Genomic DNA, 15,856 nt, shown 5'->3' with positions numbered 1-15,856 from the left:
ATAAAGTTGTGGCATAAACCACATTTACTTATTCAATATTTTCACTTGAGATTCACCAACTCAAAGTTAGACCCGGAAGTGGTCAATGGCGTCGGAGCGGGACTAGTTTAGTATTCACGCCACTCCCTCTCGGATTGGAAAATGGCTAAAGGCGGCATAAAACAACACTCGCTCACTATGCGTACATTTGTTTAAACCAGACTACACTCAATATGTACCGCTGGTTTGACCCGGAAGTGGTCAATGGTGTCGGCTCGGGAGCAGTTTAGTATTCACGTCACCCCCTCTCCGATTAGCACAAAGTCACCATGCCCAGCCACGAAGCGCCGACCGAAATCACCTCAAATATCGACGATGCCGCTGTCTGCGTCATTCCCAACGACCACGTTCACACACACATGTAACAACACCAACCCATATAACATATTTGCCATGTCATCAAACCACCAAACCATGCCAATTAGGAAATCAGTGGTAAACACAAACGAGACCAACAGACAAGTCGTGTTTTTAAATCCCCAAAACTCGTCGCTCAAATCATTCCCAGATGCTGCCTTACCTATTTACTTACGTGATCCACCGCTTGCTACTGTAGGCGGTTTATGGCCGTGAATGTTGACTCTATCGCCCCTTTATAAATCCAGGGGGGGACTCGCGTACACGTTTTAAACAGCTGAACAACGTTTGGGGTAGCAGGTTTTAGCGCGACGTTCGCACGGACAGCTGGTCGCATTTTGACCATGAACAGCACGCAACAAATAGTGATACTTACTGCAGGTAAACTTTATCACTTAACGTTTTGCAAATGTTTTTTTAATTGAGCAAACTGTATCAAGCTGTGGTAATTTTTTACAGGTAATTTTATCACTTTTGGTTTGTTTGTTTGTTGTTTTACGCCGCACTTAACAATTAATATTCCAGCTGTATACGGTCTGTAAGTAATCTGGACAAGACAATCCAGTGATTGAAATCACGTACATCGATCCACGCATTTGGGATACGATGACATAAATCAACCAAGTCAGCGAGCCTGACCACCTGATCCCGTTAGTCGTCTCTTACGGCAAGCATGGGTTGTTGAGGTGTATTCTAACACGGATATTCACGGGGCATATAAATGTATAGAAATCCATTGAAATTATATACAGAGTCGCCTCTCGGGTTGCCGCCATTTCAATGTAGATTGACCACTGTCCATGTTGTGATTCGGACATCTTCAAATACAGTTAAGATGTATGTATCCTTACCTTAATTTCAGTCATGACACAAACTACAGTGATATTTGAAAGTGGGTTAGTCTAGTGGTTAAGGTGTTCGTTTGCTACACTGAAGATACGGGTTTGATTCACCCAAAGCGTGGAATCCTTTGCTCATGTCCCCCGCTACCATATGCTGGTCTATCTGTGCCAAGTCGACTCACTCACTCGTAATATGGGATGGTGGGGTAGCCTAGTGGTTAAAGCGTTCGCTCGTCACTCCAAAGACCCGGGTTCGATTCCCCACATGGGTACAATCTGGTAAGCCTGTATCTGGTGTCTCTCATTGTGATATTGCTGGAATATTGCTAAAAGCGGCGTAAAATCAAACTCACTCTCTCAATCACAATTCGCGAAGCCTATTTCTGGGGCCCCAGCCGTTACATTGCTGTAGTATTGCTCAAAATCTTTTGTTCTACTAGATGGTTATCGGATACTTGTTCACCATACTTTAGGTCGGTGGTCGAAGTCAAAATAAAACTGGACCCTTTTAATTTGAAACGATCGGTATGACTTGAACTAGATTTTGATTTCATTCTACACAAATTCGACACTGTTTGTGGTCTGCGGAATTCTAAACCAAGTGATGAAAAATGAAACTACCAAATATGGTAGTTGTTTTTAAGCCGACAATTAATGAGTGGCCATTCGGATATGTCGAAGTGGTATTAAAGGTTCAATTGCGTTCGTCATACCCGGAGCTAATATAAAGTTATTTTAACAAAATCGGACATTTACGGTGTCGTTCCATTTGCTTTTTGTTATATATGGTGTTTCCGTAAATTATTTCGTAATAAATTGCTGGACAAAAGAAAGTTTTCACCCATGTTTGATGAGGCAAAATAAAACAAACAAGTAAAGGGTTTTTTCGATGGCGATGTATTTGATAAGAGTATCTCCTTGTGTTTTGTGGGGCGGTCGGGTAGCCAAGTGGTTAAAGCGTTAGCTCGTAACGCCGAAGACCCGGGTTGGATTCCCGACATGGATACAATGTGTGAAGCCAATTTTTGGTGTCCCCCGCCGTGATATTGCTGAAATATTGCTTCGAAAAGCGGCGTAAAACATACTCACTCACTCCTGTAACGTTTTGATAACGTTTGTAATTTTTGGGTCAAATCCAGTTTTCATGTGTATATTTGCTTTTGCCTTGTTGTGTGTTTGTGATTGACCCTTAAGTGATAGTTTGTTTGTTAGTTGTTTAATGCCGCACTCAGCAATATTCCAGCTTTAAGGGGGAGGTCGGGTAGCCTAGTGGTTAAAGCGTTCGCTCGTCACGCCGAAGACCCGGGTTCGAATCCCGACATGGGTACAATTTGTGAAGCCCATTTCTGGTGTCACCCGCCGTGATATTGCTGAAATATTGCTAAAAGCGGCGTAAAACCAAACTCACTCACTCACTCACTCCAGCTTTATGACGGTGGTCTGTAAATAATCGAGTCTGGACCAGACAATCCAGTGTTTGACATCATGAACATCGATCACAGCAATTGGGATACGATGACATGCATCAACCAAGTCCGCGAGCCTGACCCCCGGATCCCGTTAGTCGCCTCTTACGACATGTATTGGTTGCTGAAGACCTATTCTACCCCGGATCTTCACGGGTCGAGAATGAATGCAATTGATCACAAATGTGAGCATTTTTAGAAAGCGAAGAAGAAAATATAGCTCTCAAATTATACTACTCAAAAGAAGTTAAGCATGACTACAGTTAATCTCTAATTGCTGGTGGGTATTGCACAGCTTTCTAACTGTTGGTGTTCCTTAACATGTTTCGAGTAGCATATTACAATTTTTTTCCATCAATGTCATGCTCTGATTCCAAAAGTGTACTTAATTTTAGGTACATATATTTAAGTCTTTGAAAGGCATTTAGAAGCGATACAAACAAGGAACAGAATTTATGGATGTCAACTTTTTTATAATGAGGAACACAACGTTTCGGAGTACAGTAAACTACGGTTATAACGAACTCAAAGGGACTACTAATTTTAGTTCGTTATAACCGTAGTTCGTTATAAGCATATATACAGCACAACTACAGCAAATAGTCGGGACCAAAAGAGTAAGTTCGTTATATCCGTCAGTTCGTTATAAGCGTGTTCGTTATAAACGTAGTTTACTGTATATATATATATCAACATAGTTCGTTATAAGCATATATACAGCTAATAGTCGGGACCAAAAGAGTAAGTTCGTTATATCCGTTAGTTCGTTATAAGCGTGTTCGTTATAACCGTAGTTTACTGTATGTGCTTACCCGTTCATCATGTGAAGGAATGTGTATACTCCGAAACGTTGTGTTCCTCAAAATAAAGAAGTTGACATCCATAAATTCTTTTTCTTATATCTTAATTCATTTGTTAATATACATCTTCGTTAGATATACTTTACTGTTGTAAAAATACTTTTAATTTCAACTAATTGTATTTTTGTTTTCTCCACGCGTCAGCGGGTTGTAGTCTTGTCTCGTCGCAAGAATACCAGCTTACAATCAATGTGTTAAGCTAATTCATGGTGAAATGTTAAACGCTTCATTTGACGTCATTTTAGGAGTGCTCTCTTTAGTTCGTCAAATATTTGACGTTACGCTTTCTAGCTAAAACTGCATGCAAAACAAACATTTCTCAGGTACTTTCTTCTGAAAAGTGTGGAGGGAGGTAGATGCTATTTTTTTTATGGAAAAACGAAAGTAGCTCACTACATTCCGCTTGACCTTGAACGGCGACCTGTGTCAATATCGTGGTGTTGACAGTTGACAGTAGGTGTTCATTACGGCTGAAATATACACACACAATCTCGGATAATGATGCTAGCAGTTTGTCAATACGACCTTTGTCAACATCTGAGTATCTGTATACTTTAAACCTATGTTCTCAGAGTTGCAATTAGATTATTTCTACGTAGCTTCAATGATGTTATGCGTAAAAGCGCCGATTAACCATTGAAAAATAATTGGATCTCTTGGAACCTGAATAAAACGAAACTGGCGTTTTTAAATTTCAATCCACGATCGTTTTAAGTACTCTTGATTTGTTCGTTTTGTGATCACTTGTACTGGTAACATTGACAGTGAGTTCAGCCTTTGGTCAAAGTTAACCCCTGGGTAAATTTCACAAACGATTGAACGAACAATAGCTGCATATAAATTATGGAATGAACATGGCTGTTTAATTGTTCATCTTTAAAACGAAAAAGGATTGTGTAAATACAAATAACCAATTCTGGTGTCAGTGTTTAGGGTATATCTGTGTTTTAATGCATTCACTGTTTTATAATTAGACGAATGGGAGAGACAAATACGAATTCTTCAACATTGATAGCAGCCATTAACACAATTATCCTTTAAAATTGGTGAAGAAGCAACGTGTTTTGTCGATATGTTCATGGGTGTAGTATAAAACAAGGGCTTTTTGATAATTAGTACTTATGAACTTTTCAGTTTTTTTGTTTTTTTTATTATTATGTTTTTGGAGATGTATTATTTTTTTCATTTGAAAAAATTAACTCGATATTTCAACCAAGTGATATAACAAGTTATACGGGAACTGTTGGCAGTCTCCCTCCACCATTATATTGTTTTAATTGATTGTTTTATTGTTTGATGTTTAATACGGCAATTAGTTTTTCGACTAAATTACAATTTTTTTTGCTTTACAGAGAAAAGAGAAATGTCAAAAGTGATAATTGTTAAAAAAAATATGACAACAGGATAACACAGAATACATACATAACAATTAAACAACGCATATGACAACGTTAACTAGCCCATTATCTATTCTGTTGTAAAATACATTGTCTATGTCTACAGGTTAAATTCCACAAAAACATTTTCTCTACCTCCTGGTGAGTATTTTGATAATTATTCAAAAAATAATTGTGACACATATGTTTACGTTACGTAATTCATCACAATCTTTTAATCCCCGACCCCTGAAAGAGTTGTCTTCACAAAGAACACAAACAAAATCACAGAATTACAACAATTAGCACAAAATTATCACATCATACAACATGGTATTTATTCAGATATTTTTAAAATGTTTATAAAAATTGAGATAGTAAATGTTAAGGGGGTCAATTGTTCTATTGGCGCATATATTCTTAGAATAACCTACGGCCTTCGATGAATTGCGAACAGTCTGTTTAGGGGAATTAACTTTGTAAGTCTCAGGCTTTAGAGAGTAATATACACCATTACCATGTAATGGGTAGGTTTCTCGGCAGGATAAAGCCAACGATATCCGTTGGGGTCATTTGCGGATAGAGATGCAAATATCAAAGGTCAAGTCGGGACTACTTTCAGTGTTTATAAACAAACATGGCGCCGCCCTTGATATTCGGCGATCGAGTCAGAATTATCCATCGGGAGTCTCGAGATAGTACTGGAATATTTGCTATCATTATCAAAAGAATAGTCTAATGTCAATCTCATTAAAATCAGATCTAATTTCTAGCTACCGCTAAACAAAGATCCCGTGTTACTGTGACTTACCTGAGGCATTTTACAAGTTTTGGTTAATTTAGGAGATACCTAGAAACCTACCTATTTTATGATAAAGCAACATTTCCCCAATGTTCTATTTATAGAATTATACCGGGTTAGAATTGGTCTTCAGCGACCTATGCTTGTCGTAAGAGGCATCTAACGGAGATCGGGTAGTCAAGCTCGCTGACTTAGTTGATGTATGTTATCGTGTTCTAATTGCGTGGATCGATGCTCATGATGTCAATCACTGGATTGTCTGGTCCAGACTCGATTATTTACAGACCGTCTTGTTGCTGGGATTTTATCGAAAAACCGAATTGTCCCACAAAAATTACAATGTTGCGAGGTGTTTTCAAGAAAATTCAGGCTTATAATTTAGTTATAAATACAAAATTATTTAGGTTGTGTAGCTGTGGCAGAAAACTATCTTATCTTGATACCCCCAACACCCCCACGCCCTACCCCACCCCCACCCTGAACGTAATGGTCGGTCCCTAACCACCAGGCCACCTCGCCACCCCACATAGACATAGACATATACTTATTTCTTGTAGGGGGCGGGCGGGTAGCCTAGTGGTTAAAGCGTTCGCTCGTCACGCCGAAGACCCGGGTTCGATTCCCGACATGGGTACAATGTGTGAAGCCCATTTTTCTGGTGTCCCCCGCCGTGATATTGCTTGAATATTGCTAAAAGCGGCGTAAAACCATATTCACTCACTCCATGTAGACAGGGTTCCTAAAGCCAAGTTGTACCTCTCTTAAGTATGTTTGAAATTCATTTGCTTAACTTGATGACGGCGTGCTCATAATATCAATCACTGGTTTGCCTGGTTCGGACTCCACCATTTCAGGTCGCAGTCATATAGTCGGACAATTGCTGAATGCGATGTTAAACAAGAAAGTAACATCACGGGTCAAGAGATTTGTTCATAGTGCAATTCAAAACCGATGACCTTTCACGCCGCGAAAGGAGAACATGCTCTTCTCACTGTCAACAAGACCGCCTCCGTGGTCTAGTGGTAGAGCGTCCGCCCGGAGAGCGGAAGGTCCGGGGTTCGATCCCCGACCGCGTCATACCAAAAGACGTTAAAAGATGGTACTTGTTGTTACCCTGTCTGGCGCTCGGCATTAAGGGGCTAAAACAAGGACTGGTCGGCTCGGAGTCAGTATACTGTGTCTGGATGGGGTATTCATGTTAAACTGCGGCATGGTATCTCAGTGAGCTAGCACTATAAATCGGCATCAGTCCGGACTAGTACAAGCAGCCACACACACACACACACACACGTGCATGCACGTCGCTATATAAGTGCAATAATCTTGGACGCGACGTTAAACCCCATTTCACCTCACCTCACCACTGTCAACAATTATGGCAGTTAGTTTTGGGTTATGCGCAGGTGCGTTATGGGAAAGGTCAATGACATGACCTTCTTGACACTATGTCAAATTCAGCAGTCAACCAGTCCGTACTCGCAATTGACCTCGCATTCTCGCATCAATCACACTTACGTTGATTCAGTGAACTCGTCAGCTTCCTGATGACTTCAACATACCCTAACTTAGGTCACCATAATTAGGTGACATGTTTTTTATTTTATGGTTTTGAACTATTTGTTACCCAGTTAGCTTCGGTCGTACTCTTGCAAGACGTTTGTAGGGGCAAGGGTATCAAATATTATTCATGACCTTATAAGTTTGTTTGTTTAACGCCGCACTCAGCAGGGGCAGTCGTCTAAGGCGCCGCGATTCGCTGTGCAGAGTTGCGTCCCTTGGGCACGTAAGAAACCTATGATTGTGGGTTCGAATCCCGGTTCGCCCCGATTATGTTTCTAGGTTTGTCAGCACCATACCCGTGCTCGTGGGTTTCGCCGAAGTGGTAAACGTCTGAGACCTGCATCACTTCGGGCTTTCCTCCCACATTAAGCTGACACGCCGTGATATAACTGGAATACTGTTAAAAATCCCCATCCGACTAATTTAGGTTGCCAAGTTATATTTTCCGACGTCAGATGTGTGTTAATACTTAATTCCTCTTCGCGTCTCTCAAATGCCGACACCATTTTGAGCAGTCGTACGTATCACAAATCACGTGACTTCTCAGCAGTATCGGAATGGTTGTAAATGGCCACGCCTGTTTGACAAACATTCACCGCCAAAATCGAGTTTGAAACACTAATCTGTTGGCCAAAATATTGTTGAGAATAAAAACGGATATTTTTCGCAAACTTCATGTACTAGCTTGCAAACTGTTTTCGCAATGTTCACAAACACAAATATGTTTGTAAACATCAATCGACAAACTTCAGTTTTCAAGGCAAGATTAAGTCTGATAAGCGAGTTGAGTTCCAGTGACATGACATTCTGGGTAGCGTGACAATCCACGCTGACATTTGCGTGTTTGAAGATATTGACAGACGCGACCGACAAACCAGTCAACACGGAAACTTGTAGACAAGTCAGGTCTTTGTCGTAAAAAACACGTTTGTTTGATAATTGAATTTCTTTTTAGACTTAGGTGCCTTCATTATTTCTCGAAATATAAGGGGAGGTAGGGTAGCCAAGTGGTTAAAGCGTTGACTAGTCACGGTGAAGGCCTGGTTCGATTCTCAAGCAAACGCCGATCTAGAGCGGGCGTGCACTTCAGCGCACTGCACCCTACAAATCCGTATCACCCGACTTTTGAACCATACTATTCATATTAATGTATAAGATGAATATAACTTAATAGTTACACTGCATTCTTCCAGCAGTTTCTATATCTAAAGTTCCCCCCGACCCGACAAACCGGGTGTGAAGCCCCCCCCCCTTTCGTGTGTCCCCCTTTGGTATTTATCGTCACGCTATAAAATAAAATAACATCTGGTTTTGCAGCTGAAGCTGAAAAACATGTTTAATCTCGAAACAAAATTGAGTGCTCCAGTCAGTATCATGAATATTTTATTTCAGCTGTTACAATTATGAGACCCGTGAAGATCCGGGATAGAATAGGTCTTCAGCAAACCATGCTTGCCGTAAAAGGCGACTATGCTTGTCGTAAGAGGCGACTAACGTGATCGGGTGGTCAGGCTCGCTGACTTGGTTGATGCATGTCATCGATCCCAATTACGTGGATCAATGCTCATGATATCAATCACTGGTTTGTTTGGTCCAGACTCAATTATTTACAGACCGCTGTCATATAGCTGGAATATTGCTGAGTGCGGCGTTAAACAACAAACAAACAAACAAAAATATACAATTATGATATTGTTGTTATGTGACATTAATTTGGAAATAAATAAATTAGTTGTTAAACGATATATTCTTAAATATAACTAAAACATATTTGCGCAGAGAAAGAGTCAATCAGTCTTCGTCTTTCAATAACATGAGCCCCGTGAAAACATGTATACATGTGATTATTCGCCGCGTTAATTTCGGTGCATTACAGCTTTCGTATGTTACAATCTCGTTTAAGTCGTGCAAGTAAATAACTATTTCAGTCACCTGTCACGGAGTCATTTTACACGCACGATTTGCACGTGCTTTCCGTGAACACCTGTGCGCAAATGGTGTCCTCACCTCACCTCACCTCACCTCACCTCACCTCACCTCACCCAGAGCCGTGGTCAGACTCGCTGACTTGGTTGATGCATGTCATCGTATCCCAATTGCGTGGATTTGACTGGTCCAGACTGGATCATTCACAGACCGCCGTCATATAGCTGGATTATTGGTAAGTGCAGTTAAACAACAAACAAACAAACAAACACAGCGCTCAAGACTATTCCCAGTACGAAGTTAACATTATCGTGCTATTTCTAGCGTAGGACACTTACGTCAAACTGTAGAAAGGGAATTCAGCGGTGATGTAATTTGGTCACGTGCTACTTTAAGTCTTCCGGCCTTTGGATATCGGTCAATGACTTCTTTAAACAGAGTTTGTGTGGCACGGAGTGACAATGATTGTTTTAATTACATCTGATATAGCCATGCGGAAAAACGCCCGTTCTCTGTTTGCAAATACAAATGAACAATTGTCAATTGCTCTGACATTCAGATGCATTTCCTCCCGGCCTTTGGTGAAGCGTGTATTGTTTGGTGCTAATTGCAGCTTAGTAATCGCCGTGTACCGTCGGGCAGATCGAGCAGATAAGCAGCACAAGGGAGTGTCTTTGTCATAGCTGGGGGCACGGGTGGCCCAGTCGTCTAAGGCGCCGCGATTCGCCTTGCAGAGTTGCGTCCCTTGGGCACGCCAGAAACCTATGATTGTGGGTTCGAATCCCGGTTCGCCCCGATTATGTTTCTAGGTTTGTCAGCACCATACCCGTGCTCTTGGGTTTCACCGAAGTGGTAAACGTCTGAGACCTGCATCACTTCGGGCTTTCCTCCCACATTAAGCTGACACGCCGTGATATAATTGGAATACTGTTAAAAGCGGCGTTAAACCCAACTCACTCACTCACACTTTGTCATAGCTGCTGATACCGTATCTCCTCATCCACTCCACGTTCAGGGGCCTGGGGTTGTATTGGCAGAAAAGAATTGTTCCCGAAAATTCGTGGAAAATAATTTATGCTTCATATTTTTGGAAAAATAAGAAATTGTCTGCCACAAAATCTGGTATTTCAGCTGTAACTGAAAATATATCTGGTCTCAATAGAAAATTCCAAAGAATAGAAATGTTCAGTGGGTGAATGAACCAGTAAATGAATGGACCACTGAATGAATGGGCGAGTGAATGAAGGAAGATTGAATGAAGGGGCGAGTGAATGAATTAGCGAGTGAATGAATGGGCGAGTGATTAGATGGACCAGTTAATGAAGGAAGATTGAATGAATGGACCAGTGAATGAATGGATCAGTGAATGAATGGACTCCTGAATGAATGGGCGAGTGAATGAAGGAAGATTGAATGAAGGGGCGAGTGAATGAATGGGCGAGTGAATGGACGAGTGAATGAATAGGCGAGTGAATGAATGGACCAGTGAATGAAGGAAGATTGAATGAATTGACCAGTGAATGAATGGGCGAGTGAATGGACGAGTGAATGAATAGGCGAGTGAATGAATGGTCCAGTGAATGAAGGAAGATTGAATGAATGGACCAGTGAATGAATGGCCGATTGAATGAATGGACCAGTCAGTTGATGAAAAGGAACAATTAGGCGTTTTTCTTTTACAGGATCAAATATTAAACAGTGTCATACAAATTTACAAATCTCAAGCATTTACAGTTCCGTCGGCAGTGACGTAATGTGGACATTCTGCTTTCAGTGTTTGCTGCTCTGCTGGGGGTTGTGACGTCAGCAGACAGGGACGGATGTGACGTCGACATTAAATATGACCCCTACCACCCCTGTCCCCGGAGCTACTTCCCCGTATGTGGATCAGACTCCCGGACATACCCGAACGACTGCGTGTTCTGTCAGGCCAAGCGAACACAGATGTACAGGGGCTTGCCAGGCATCAGCCTCTACCATTCGGGTACGTACTGCAGATGGGGCACCCTGAATAATCGGGGGGGGGGGGGGGGGGGGGGGGGGGGTGGCGGTCCGGGGGGATGATAAGGGAGCAAAGGTGACCCAGAGTGCCGTTGCACTAACTGATGAAAGCGCAGAGTGAGTGAGTCAGTTAAGTTTAACGCCGCTTTTAACAGTATTCCAGTTATATCACGGCGTGTCAGCTTAATGTGGGAGCAAAGCCCGAAGTGATGCATGTCTCAGACGTTCACCACTTCGGTGAAACCCACGAGCACGGGTCTGCACAGCGAATCGCGGCGCCTTGGACGACTGGGCCACCCGTGCCCCCTCCAAAGCGCAGAGGGTGACTCACGTACCTTATCAAAGTGTGATTTGTCCAACGGCACCCTGTCTCTCAGGCGCTGCAATTCGCTGTGCACAGTTGCGTCCCTTAGGAGCACCAGAAACCTATGATCGTGGGTATCTTGGTTTGTCAGCACAACACATGTGTTCGTGTTTCACTAAAGTGAGGACAGCACCAGTGGTGTAGTGGGTAGAGCGTTCGCCCGGAGAGCGGAAGGTCCGGGGTTCGATCCCCGGCTGCGCCATACCAAAAGCATTAAAAGATAGTATTTGTTGTTACCGGGTGAGAATAGGTCTTTAAACATCAACCCATGCTTGCCGTGAGAAGCGAATATGCTTGTCCTAAGAGGCGACTAACGGGATCGGGTGGTCAGGTTGATGCATGTCATCGTGTCCCGATTGCGATGCTCATGGTGCCCATCACTGGATTGTCTGGTCCAGACTCGATTATGTACAGACCGCCGTCATATAGCTCGGATATTGAATCGGTTGTATAAGGTTTGACGAATCGTTACATGGCGCTGGTCTGTGGCAGGGGTGATATTCTGTCTGCATGGATCCCTTGGTAGGAGAGTATGGCTTCCGTTGATACAGCCACTAAAATTATGCTGCTGTTTGTTGACTTACTCATCTTGGGATGAGATACAATTCATTCACTGATCCATACACCGTTACATCATTCATCTCGTGTAATTGATTATGAAAATGTTATCATCATCATCATCATCAACATCATCATCAACATCATCATCATCATCATCATCATCATCATCATCATCATCATTATTATTATTATTATTATTATTATTATTATTATTATTATTATTATTATTATCATTTCTGGACAAGCATTGATCTCCTCAAGGTGTCTGTTTAATCTATCATCCGTCACCTCAGTCACTTAAAATCACTCGTCGGGGAACCCAAATCACCCAAATGGGAACAATGTTCGAAGCCTATTTCTGATGTCCCTTGCCATGATACTGCTGGAATGTTGCAAAAAGCGGCATAAAACTCACTCACTTTCATTCATCTGCTTATATCGCCATTTATAATTTATCTTGAATCCGTGTATGGCAATATAAGATCATGTAATTAAAACAATCATTGTCACTCCGTGCCCCACAGACTCTGTGGGCAAAACGTGCTTTAAAGGAAGTCATTGACCGATATCCAAAGGCCAGAAGATCTAAGGTAGCACGTGACCAAATTTCATCACAGCTTAATTCCCTTTCTACAGAGAGGGGCGGTCGGGTAGCCTAGTGGTTAAAGCGTTCGCTCGTCACGCCGAAGACCCGGGTTCGATTCCCGACATGGGTACAATGTGTGAAGCCCATTTCTGGTGTCCCCCGCCGTGATATTGCTGGAATATTGCTAAAAGCGGCGTAAAACCATACTCACTCACTCACTCACTTTCTACAGAGTGACGTATGTGTATCTCCTTCAAGCGATGTACTTTTGTAGGTAACTGTGAAGAAAACACACGCCGGCCAGTTACACAACGTCCCACAACGAGGCGCCCCACCTTGACGATACGCCCCACCCCTACCCCCACCGGGTCGTCCCGAGGGTACACCTCTCGCTTCCAGGCTCTGATGCGGTATTTCCAAGACATGCGAAACCCCTGGGTGGGGAGGAGGAAGGGACGGTCGGTCGACAGGTCGGCGGGAGATCGTCAACAATCGGCACTGTATCACTAACTACACCTAAACCGAGGACAACAAGGTAAGGGGTGAATGTGTTGATATGGCAATGTTTGTAGTGAGTGTGTGTGAGTGAGTTGGGTTTAACGCCGCTTTTAACAGTATTCCAGTTATATCGCGGCGTGTCAGCTTAATGTGGGAGGAAAGCCCGAAGTGATGCAGGTCTCAGACGTTTACCACTTTGGTGAAACCCACAAGCATGGGTATGGTGCTGACAAACCTAGAAACATAATCGGGGCGAACCTGGATTCGAACCCACAATCATAGGTTTCTGGCGTGCCCAAGGGACGCAACTCTGCACAGCGAATCGCGGCGCCTTAGACCCGTGCCCCCTGTTTGTAGTAAGAGACAACACAATGGATCGAGCGGTTACACGAGCTTATAATCATACCCCGGATATCGTTGCTGATAATATTAATCACTGGAATGATATTTACAGACCGCTGTATTATAGCTGGAATACGGATGGAATAGTGCAGCGTGAAACAAAAAGAAACATGGCAATAAAGAAAATTAACTTTGTTTGTTTGTTGTTTAACCCCGCACTCAGCAATATTTCAGCTATATGACGGCAGCCGATAATAATCAAGTCTCGACCAAACAATCCAGTGATTGACATCACGAGCATCGATTCACGCAATTGGGATACGATGACATCCATCAACCAAGTCAGCAAGCCTGACCACCCGATCCCATCAGTCGCCTCTTACGACAAGCAAAGTCGCTTTTTACGGCAAGCATGGGTTGCTGAAGAGCTATTCGGATCTTCACGGGAGACAGATTAACTATGTTCTTTTTAAAGAACCTGGTGTTCTATAACTTCTTTTGAGAAGTATATGTACACATAACTGTCCACAGTTAATTGTAATCTTTCATTATCTAAAGTAAATACATCTTACTATTTTCGGGTGGCCTCGTCGTCAAAGTCGCCACGATTCGCTGTGCAGGGTTGCGTCCCTTGGGCACGCCAGAAACCTATGATTGTGGGTTCGAATCCCGGTTCGCCCCGGTTACGTTTCTAGGTTTGTCAGCACCATACCCGTGCTCGTGGGTTTCACCGAAGTGGTAAACGTCTGAGACCTGCATCATTTCAGGCTTTTCCCCCTCATTAAGCTGACACGCCGTGATATAACTGGAATACTGTTAAAAGCGGCGTTAAACCCAACTCACTCACACATTATCCAAAGTAAATATATCTTGCTATTTTCAGATTTCGGATAAATCTTCAGCCAGTACGGAGCACAAGTACGTGATGTCTAATCAGGCCAAAGAAACAGCTTCTCGGTTTTGTTTGGAAATGACCAACGGTCCTTGTCGTTATGCATTTCACTTTTAAAGTACATTGTAACATCTCTTGGCTGATGAGTTCGGAAGGAAACGAGTATCGCCAGCGGCGGTGAATGGTACGTTGTTCAACAACCCATGATAATATGTGCCGTTATAATAAACCGTTTGATTACAACTTATTTTCGTCCAATTTCTTTGTTTAGTGGATCGTGTTCACCAACTTCAGGTGACAAAACACTTCGAATCGATAGCACCTGTCGTCACGCCCATCGCCATTCATTCTAGACGCGTGAAGATCCGGGGTAGAATAGGTCTTCAGCAACCCATGCTTGCCGTAAAAGGCGACCATGCTTGTCGTAAGAGGCGACTAACGGGATCGGTTGGTCAGGCTCGCTGACTTGGTTGAAGCATGTTATCGATCCCAATTGCGTGGATCGATGCTCATGATATCAATCACTGGATTGTCTGGTCCAGACTCGATTATTTACAGACCGCCGTCATATGGCTGGAATATTGCTGAGTGCGGCGTAAAACAACGAATCAACCAACAAAAACATTCATTTTGGTGGTATTATGAGTTTACGTACATTTATTTACCTCGATCGACCCTTTGCCGTGCTCCCTTCGCCATAGACGACCTTTTTAGAAGAATATTTGGAATATGTTGGGTGGGTGAGGTTTGATTTCGCCACTTTCAACAGTATTTCAGCTTAAGATATCACACGGCCTCGAAACAAACACAATCAGCATTCGCACTCTGAGGGTTGAGGGACACAACTCTGCACAGCCAATAGTGGCGCCTGGGCCTCCCGTAGCCCTTATAAAATTATGAGTGAGTGAGTTGGGTTTAACGCCGCTTTTAACAGTATTCCAGTCATATCGCGGCGTGTCAGCTTAATGTGGGAGGAAAGCCCGAAGTGATGCAGGTCTCAGACGTTTACCACTTCAGTGAAACCAACAAGCACGGGTATGGTGCAAACAAACCTAGAAACATAACCGGGGCGAACCGGGATTCGAACCCACAATCATAGATTTATGGTGTGCCCAAGGGACGCAACTCTGCACAGCGAATCGCGGGACCTTAGACGACTTGGCCACCCGTGCCCCTTATAAAATGATGAAATAGCTTGAAGTAAAAAACATCATTAAAAAAACAAATCTCCTGTATATTTATTACATACACCATCTGATTTACAGTGACGATTGACGATATGTATACATGCTTATGTGACGTTCATATAGGGTGGTTAAGGAATAGGACATGCAAGGACGTTGATATGTGTTATACGTATAACGGGAAGCGACACCACCTCTAG

The 15,856-nt window shown here is 42.8% G+C and overlaps 1 protein-coding gene across 2 annotated transcripts; it reads left to right on the top strand.

Annotated features, from left to right (window-relative positions):
* The first annotated feature begins 652 nt into the window (after positions 1-652).
* LOC124124421 lies at positions 653-14,706 on the top strand. Of its 2 annotated transcripts, none has more exons than XM_046487588.2 (4): positions 653-777; positions 11,003-11,212; positions 13,015-13,275; positions 14,483-14,706. In XM_046487588.2, the coding sequence occupies exons 1-3, from the start codon at positions 741-743 to the stop codon at positions 13,248-13,250; spliced, it is 483 nt and encodes a 160-aa protein (XP_046343544.2). In that variant the 5' UTR covers positions 653-740; the 3' UTR covers positions 13,251-13,275; positions 14,483-14,706. The 2 variants fall into 2 exon arrangements, with proteins under 2 accessions (XP_046343544.2, XP_046343543.2); XM_046487587.2 differs by having other exon boundaries at positions 14,464-14,706.
* Positions 14,707-15,856: the final 1,150 nt, after the last annotated feature.

This window comes from Haliotis rufescens, unplaced genomic scaffold, assembly GCF_023055435.1.
Source record: "Haliotis rufescens isolate VD_foot unplaced genomic scaffold, xgHalRufe1.0.p SCAF_14, whole genome shotgun sequence".
Lineage (NCBI taxonomy): Eukaryota > Metazoa > Mollusca > Gastropoda > Lepetellida > Haliotidae > Haliotis > Haliotis rufescens.
Note: the sequence above shows the minus strand (reverse complement) of the source record. Positions and strands in the feature narration are given on the sequence as shown.